General features: G+C 44.2%; 1 protein-coding gene across 1 annotated transcript; it reads right to left on the bottom strand.

Moving 5' to 3' along the window:
* Positions 1-3,115: 3,115 nt before the first annotated feature.
* Positions 3,116-7,137, bottom strand: LOC119545429 (nuclear pore complex protein Nup153-like). The gene is given in 2 exon segments (XM_037850915.1): positions 3,116-5,973; positions 5,976-7,137. Coding segments are annotated over 2 exon segments (3,048 nt in total). The 5' UTR covers positions 7,114-7,137; the 3' UTR covers positions 3,116-4,063.
* Between the last annotated feature and the right edge of the window lie 1,832 nt (positions 7,138-8,969).

Below are 8,969 nucleotides of genomic sequence, written 5' to 3'. Positions count from 1 at the left end.
TCACCAGACAACCTGAAGAATCCACGTGTCTGCCTGCCAGTCGCCCCTTAAGGGAAGTCAACTCCGGGGCTCAGGTTCTTACTCCAGAATTTTCTCCAACATTTGTAGATCAGAAGACCACCCTTTATTACCCTCATGCAGACCCCTAGAAGGCAAACTTAAGGTCAGGAACTGAAAACGTTCACAAGAAACCCTCCATGAGGAGTTTATGGCTATGTCTTCCCTTCTCCATTTTAATTCCCTTCAATGACTTCAAAGGGTCAACTATGACAGCTTCATCTTCTTGCTGAGGGGGAGAACAGAGAGACAGAGGAGCTGAAAAAAAGTGGAAACTGCAGCACTCACCTCCCCCACCCCCAATGCAGTATGGGCAGCACCCATCAAAGGGGTGTATTTATAAGTTCCAGACACCAGCGGGGTGGGGTGCACAGCAGCTGGGAGTGTGGGGAGAAGCACGTGGCAGTGAGAAACGTCTATGCAGCACAACACCCAGGATGTGTGACAGACAAGTACCCTCTCTTTCCCAATAGTTTCGTCCTGCTGGGGAAAAGGAGGCTGACACTTGGAATGCAACAATGTAAATGCTGATACCACATGGGGTTGCTGTTAAAACCAGTAAGCCATCCTCTGTAAGCCAGTTACAGCTTAGATGAAATTACTATATTATAGTGAGGGTGTAAGAGATTTTTGGCTTTAGCTCAGGTGGGAGGGCCAGGTGAGCAGGGCTAGAAAGAGGGAAAGAAGCCTTGCTCCACCCCCGCCATGTGATGGGTGCTGTGGAAGGGGCTGCTTCCCTGATGTCATCTACATAGTCTCAACACCCCGAAGCGGTGAATATTGTCATCCTCCTTTTGCAAATGCAAAAGCTGAGGCTCAGGGAAATGCAATAACCTTCCCAGGGTCACACACCCGTACGCGACAAAGCCAGTCTTCAAAGGGAGTTACGCCCACCTCTCGGGACAGACCATTTCCTGTAGTTCAATTACCTCGATGTAGGATTTTTCTGAAAATGTCTCCAAATTGTTTCACATTTAATTACTGGCCTAGAATATAGTTGATATAATGGGATCACAGAGCCCTACTGACTGACTGCTGGCTGACCCCACAAGTTACCGCCTGATCAGCTTCCCCTCTCAGCGCTATCATAAGGTGATAACGTAGCTCAGTCCGTTTGCCACACGGGTCAGAGAGCAAGTTAAAGGACCACCTAGAAAGGATGACTTCCATACCTCTTCACGGCAATGGCCAGGTTTTCCATTTCCAGGCTCTGACGTTTGATCTTACAGATACAGTTCGTTATAACATGTTCATATGGCTGAATGAGTCTCAACTCCACAAGGTTGATGTTTTAATACAGGGTAATAACTTGCTCTTTTCTGCCAAAAATAAAAATAAAAATTATTAGTAACCAATAAAATAACATAAAAAGGTAAATTTGCAGAGCATTTTTTAAGAAAGAGACACATAAGTAAAGAACCAAGGTGGGAAAGAGCAGCAGGAATAGAATGACCTAGAATGAAGAGAAAGCAGTCAGAGATACTGTTGCGTTATTCTTGATGCCAGAAGACAGAGACCTATAAAAGCCCTGGAAAAGAAGAGGGAGGAATTGACAGGGAAACATGTTTTTTTTTGGTCACAGCTGTTCTGTTCTGTTTTGTTTTGTTTGTTTAAATAGAAATGTAAATAAAGTTACAGAAAAAAATTAGTTAACATGAAGCCATTTACTTATTTCCATGTTCCTTTAATCTTTCATAAGATGCATTTTAGCCTTTATAGTCATAAGAGTGGATATACCTATTCTTTTTTTTTAATAATAAATTTTATTTTGAAATAAGTTCAATCTTACAGGAACAGTTGTAAAAACAGTACAAACCCCATACATAGAACTCCATCATTCCTCGACCCCGATACCCCGATCCATCACCTTTAAGATCCTGTCACACCACTGTCTCTTTCTTTCCCTCCCTCTCTCCCTCCCTCCCTATCTATCATCCATCATCTATTGCTCTGTCCTCTGAACATATGAGAGCAAGCTGCACACATCTCTGAACAAACAATATAATTCACATATACCTTTCCCATGGACAAGAACATTATTTTATGCAATCTCATTAAATGCAGCTAAGAAGTTCAAGAAATTCAACATTGATATAAAGCTTACAATCTATATTTCCTTTTTTTTTTTTCCTTGTGTCCCATCCGTGTCCCTTTGAGCCTCCTCTCCTCCGACCTCAGATCCCATCCAGGATCATCCTTGGCATTTAATTGTCGTCTATTTAGACTGTCTTTTTTTTTTTTTTTCAATTGTGGAAAGATATATATAGCCTAAATCTTCCTATTCCACCTCTCCCTAGCATTCCCTTAGTGGGATTAACCACATTTAGAATGTTGCAATGCTATCACCTTCTGACCATCCATTTCTAGAAGTTTCCCTTCACCCCAAACCAAAACCCCTAATCTCATTTCTTAACTCCCCATTGCCCCTTCCCCCACTTCTTGGAACCCCTACTCTACTTTTCATCTCTTTGGTCATATTCTCTGATACTTTCTTTGTGTTTACCATGGGGCTTAAATTTAAACTCTTAAATCTAAAACAATCTTGTTTTTCTTTGATACCAACTTAACTTCAATAGGACACATAAACTGTGTTCCTATACTCCTCCATTGCCCCACCTTTGTGTAGTTCTTGTCAAGAATTACATATTTTACGTTCAGTCCAAAACCACTGATTTATCATTACAGTTTATGTATTTTCGATCCTGTAGGAAGTAAACAGTGGAGTTACAAATCAAAAAATACAGTAGTATTGGTATTTATATTTACCATGTGATCTTTACTGGAAATCTTTATTTCTTCATCTGGTTTCAGTCAATTGTTTAGCGTCCCTTTCAGCCTGCTTAGTACTCATCTACTGGTGATGAAGTCCCTCAGCTTTTGATTATCTGGGAATGTTTTCATCTCCCCCTCATTTTTATCCTTCAGGTGCTCGTGAATTCTCCAAGTCTCTGATGGTTATTGACTTCTATTTGTATTCCATTGTGGTCACAGAATGTGCTTTGAACAAATTCATTTTTTTATTTTTTATTTTATTGAGGCTTGTTTTTATGTCCCCGCATACAGTCCATTCCGGAGAAAGATCCGTGATCACTAGTGAAGAACATGTGCCCCGGTGACCTGGGACGTAATATTCTATATATGCCTGTTAAAAGTCTCTATACCTCTCTCTCATTTCTTTGTTTCTCTGTCGGTAGGGCTCGTTTTAGTATGTGAAGTAGGGCAGGTCTTTTATTAGCAAACTCTCTCAGCATTTGCTTTCACTGTGTGTGCACTTCACCACCAGCACCACTGCCCCACAGTAGCCAAAGCTTCTCTGGAGTGATGGCAACTTACTGTCCTCTGACTGAAATACAGTCGTGGATGTTTTCTCCAGTAGTAGAAAAAAATAATGGTTCAAAAAAAGACAGGTGATAGTCTTACTGAAAACACAGAAATACCATACAGGTACTAAACAGTGAAGTTGACAGATCTAAAAGGCCCTCAGCATGGATGTCTTGAATCAGGCTTCCTCTCTCAGAAAACTGTAGTGCACAGTACACCCAACTCACTCACTTCACACAAGCACAGCACAAACTCAGCACAGAAATCATTCATTTCAACATCCCCTAATCTATACTGATGACTGAAGCTTCAGAAAAATAACCGATGATCCAGCAAATCATTCACTGATCTAGTCTGTTCTGGCTGTCCCCAGAAGAGTGCCCAGTTCCAACTGGCTGTTTATTTTTCTGAAGCTTCAGGCATCAGTACAGATTAGGGGATGCTGAAATGAATGACTTCTAGGCTGTCTCTGCTGTGCTTGTGTGAAGTGAGTGAGTTGGGTGTACCGTGCACTACAGTTTTCTGATGGAGGAAGCCTGATTAAAGATGTCCATGCTAAGTGCCTTTCAGATCTATCAACTTCTCCATTTAGTAATTGTGTGGTATTTCTGTGTTTTCATTATTAATAAAACTGTTCTGTATATCAGCATTGTGACCATTATTTCTCGCGGTTTTTTTCATGAGTTCAGAAAATGAACTTCTGAAAAAGAAAACATAGTTCATCCGTTTGACTGGAATTAGGAGTTGTCCTAGAGCCCAATGCCCTCTGACTAGGCTGCTGTCCAAACACAGCAGGCTGGTTACCACTTGACGCCACACCAAAAGTAGGTGGTGGTGCAGGCTGGGAACCAGTTGCGAATAATGCTGTGAGATAAGGCTGGCTGGCACCATGGCTTTGTCCAAATGTTGGGGTCTGGTTAGCAACAAATGCTGGACCGGCAGATGGTGTTGAAGGTCCAGTGCCAAATACAAAGTACGGTCCTCCAGAGCTAGATGACGTTGTAGCTCGAGAACTGAAACCAGAGGTTGAAGTATTATGACTCATGGCTCCTGGACCTAAGACAACTGGGGTGACATCTGTACCAGTGCTATTTTGCTGAGAAAATAGCAAAGACTGAGCTGTGCTGGGTCCAGCAAAGTTACTTTTGCATGCTGCACATTTGGCAGAATCTGCTCTATTCTGTACTAGGCATACTTCACAGTTCCAGCTTCCCTCAGGATTCTTCAACTTCTCCAATCCTAGACTGTTTCCAGAATAAAGACCAATAGGTACAGTGCTGCTATTTGAAGCAGGGACTGAGCTCTCTGTTTTCTTGGACATACAGGACATGCATTTATTGTCTTCTGCATTATTAGAAACACTGCATATTGGACACTCCCAAGATCCTATTGGTATTCTGAACTCATCTGCAATTCCTAAGGTACCGGTGGTCACAGTGCAGCTAGAAGATGAAGCAGTCATAGTTATGCCACTTTCTGAAACCACTGGCAGTGGAAAGAACCAGGTGACACCAATTCCAAGTCTGATTGTTTCACAAGCTATACATTTTATTGCTTCAGGTTTATTTTGCACTAAACATGTATCACACTCCCAAGTTCCTACTTGCGGTTTAAGTTTGTCCCCAAAATCTGCCCCTGAGGCAGAAATGGTTGGTTTGCCACTTTTTCTTGGTGTTCCAATTGCTGTTTGTTCAGCGGTATCTCTTGGTGGCAACTTGGTGGCTTGACAGGCTATGCACTTATCATCGGTAATTTTGTTTGGGAGTAGACATGCACCACAGCGCCATGATGATCTAGCTTTTAAACTTTCCCCAAGTCCAGTTTCACTAGAGGAAAACCTACATACGGCTGGTCCTGTATAGACTACCGGGCTTGTGGTAGGCTGAGCAGCAAAAGCATCTACCTGTGGTGATATGAAACCAGGGGTTTTCAGAACATCAAGGACTCTTCCTCCTTTCCGGGTTTTTGCAGGTCTAGGAGAGCCCTCATCATCTTCATCTAGCTTCCTCTTACGGCTTGTACTATTCACTGTAGTGATAGCTTGAGCTGAAGTACTTCTCATAGGTTCTGAAGTACTACTGGTGTCTGGAAGTTCTGTTTTTGCAATAGGCATACTAAATGTAAATTCAGCAGATGATACAGGTAGTACAAGTGCCTCAGTAGATTTTACAATGGGAGAAGAAAATCTAAACATGGGTCTGCCAGTGCTGCTCGGAGAAATCAACTGTACCTTATCTGTTACTGATTGTGAAGGACTGATGGGAGCTGGAGAGGAAGTTGTCAGCAAAGGACTATGAAAACTAAATGCTGGCAGTGAAGAATTGGTGATTGGTGGAGAGATTTTTGATGATACTGGTGCTTCTATTTCCTCCTCCACTGGTGGTTTAGATGCCAGGAAGTGTGTTCTCTCCCATCTAATTATGCCACCTCTACTACCTACTCCAGAAGACAATCCATTGGGTTCAGGGAGATGCATATTTTCATCTGGAAAGCCACTTGCTTGTTCTCTATTTTGTCCTGGTGTCACACTGTTTTCATGAGTACTGTGCTTTTCAACTATTCGTTGATTAGCCTTCCTCAATTCATGAGATGGGTCAGAGACGGTTTAAAATAAACACTTTGATTTGTTGCTCTGGAAACTAGCTTTGGGGACATGAGTTTTTGAACAGGATACTGAGAATCCACCTTATCTCTTTTGGCCCCAAAATCTGTGTTATCTATCCAACTCCTATCAAGAGGAGAATACACAGGAAAAGAAAGAACATCTGCTAGAGGTCCTGATAGCTTCTCTAAAGATTGAAATATTCGCCGAGCTGCTGAACTAGTCACACCACAGGACTGTGCATTGAGTTGCTTAGCTTTCATCTGTCTTCTTACTGGTGCCTGATAAGAGGTCCTTGCTAGTTTAGAATGTCTTAAAGCAGCTGCTGCCCTACCATATGTCATTTTTACAGGATAACAAGGAGGATCTCCATACTGACTTGTGTGAAAGATCAAAGATTTCTCAAATGAAGGGGAAAGTGTCCCAAACGCAGACAAGCTGAACGCTGTTTTTTTTGACCCGGTGGCAGTGTGCTGTGAGAGTGAATGAGACTGCTCAGCCGCTGGGGACCACAGAGGTGGCGCTGAAGGCTTCTTTGAAGCAGCCATAGCTTTACCCGAACCTCTCGCTGAAAAATCACGATGGCTAGTTGACGTGTTATCATCACCATGCTGAGAGGTAAAGTCTATACTTTCCTTCCCAAGGGAAAATCCACGACTGCCAATTGGAAATGCTGATGATGTGGACAGATGACAATTCAATGCACGGGATTCCAACATGGAGAAATTTGAGTGGCTCCGACAAAGAGAAGGCCTATTTAATTCACCTGCATAATTTGAAGCAGGGCTGGTTGTTGAGGCATCTTCTGTATTACCAACTGTTGACTCACTAGTGATCCTCCCATCATCAATATTAGAGTTCTCCTCACCGGCACACACTATCTGGTCATCTTCCCTATTTTCTTGTGAACATGGAGTCTCCTTTGCGTCTGTTGTGCAGCTGCATACTTCTTCATTCTTGTTGAAATATCTCTGCAGCCATGCTGGCACGTTATTCTGAAGACATTCTGTAACCCTGCTAAGAATGCCCAGCTGGCGCCGTCGCCCCTGCGAGTAAGGCTTCAGGGGACCGGGGTGGCAACACCGTGTCCGGATCTTTCCGCTGCCCCCTATGCGTGGGGATCCGGAGGCCATGGCAGAGGCAGCCCCGCTTCCAGCTCCTGTGCGGGTAAGAAGGGTGGGAGAGGCAGAGGCAAAGGCCGCAGAGCCCCACCCCGGCCCCGGCCCCGGCCAATGTCCACCTGCACTGCCCAAGCTGGGGGGCACAGGTACAACAGGGACCGCGAGGTTAGGAAGAAGAGTGGAGCGACAGTGCTCGCTAGGGGACTGGGCAACGATGCCAGCAACCGAAAGCCAAGAGGTGGCTCCAGTACTGCAGCCTCCTGCGGATTCCACCTCTGTGTATACCGCAGTCTCCATGGAGATCTCTCCCAGAAGACAATGCTGCCTGCCCAGAATTCCACCTCTGTGGGTGGGGCGGTCTCCATGGAGATCTCTCCCAGAAGACAGGCAGCAGCTCCCAGCATTATTGAGGCCCAACTCAAACGCTGGCCTTGGGGATTCTTCTTCTGATGCCTTGGCCAGCGCTGAGATGGCTAATGCCACCAGCGACACCCACTAACCCACCCTCTCTGTGCACAGCGCCCACAGTGCTACTGCCATCGACCGTGCACACTCCGTAACATGACATGCATGTACTTGCAATTATCGCGAGTAAGCCGGAGGTGATGCACACACAAGTCGCCAACACGCAGGGAGAAAAAAAAACCACCTATATTAAACGATTCCATGACCCCTCCCCACCACACTGAACCAGGCTCTGGGATCCACTTCCAAAGACTGCACCTCAGGCTTCCATGGCACCCCGCACGCCAGCCTTCTCTACTCTCACCTGGAGCCCCAGCCGTGGGAGGAGATACGCACCAATAACTGTCCCAAGTTCGTTCTATCCAGCTCTAGTCAACCTAAACCCCTTTTACAAAAACATGCGCCTAGAATACACCTGCACACTGAGTATGAACCTTTTACTTTTGCCCAAAACATATCGGCAAAACCATGCTATAAATCACAAGAACGGGCACAGCCCCTTCTATATCTGGAAAACAGACACACACAACTTACACATACTCCAGTCACTTCTTCCTATCTAAGGGGAAATGCTACACACACTCAAATTCCTACACACACACCTAGAACCACACAAAACATCCACACATTATGCCTGTTTACCACCATGTACGACCAAAATACTTCTCTGACGTATACACAGAAAACCTCCACACAAACACAGTCCCTGTCACACTTTCAAGTGAAGAGTTATCTCATCCACCACTCTACCGTGAACCTGCACATAATCGCCCGGTTCTAGAGTGCACACAAACTACTATACACTACATAAACAGAAAGAAACATCTCCAGTCTGCCAGAGATGACGACAGAGGAAATCTCTGCCAAGGCCCAATTCACACACCGACAAATTACCACAACCCCAGACACTCCAAGGTAATCGTACCACATGCTTCCATTACATACAAATAAAATTGTCCCACATCACTGGAAACACACACCCAAACTTCCATCAAATACTCGGCTCCCAGAATGCATGCTAACGACTTCCTACTACAAAATGCAAACACATAGTCCTAGAAAATGTGCAAACTCCCACGCATCATAAATACATACATCAATGAAATTCAAATTCAACTTCCACCTGCCTCGAATATACTCAAATACACAACACACAAAAGTAGGCAAATATAATCACCAATACATATCCGGTCCCACATCACATACCTGTGTGCATAAAGAGTCACACAAAGCAAATGCCACAGAATCCTACAATCTGAACATATAGGACACCATACCAACCCACTAAAACTCATACAGCTACCCTTCAATACCAATATATGTAGACGCACATCTGAAAATCAATACAAGAAACAAACATGGCCAATGTGCCTTAAGAACGTGCGGATGAGCCCCCACCAACA

Source organism: Choloepus didactylus, chromosome 10 (assembly GCF_015220235.1).
Source record: "Choloepus didactylus isolate mChoDid1 chromosome 10, mChoDid1.pri, whole genome shotgun sequence".
In the NCBI taxonomy this organism is placed as follows: domain Eukaryota; kingdom Metazoa; phylum Chordata; class Mammalia; order Pilosa; family Megalonychidae; genus Choloepus; species Choloepus didactylus.
This window is presented reverse-complemented; position numbering and strand designations above follow the sequence as displayed.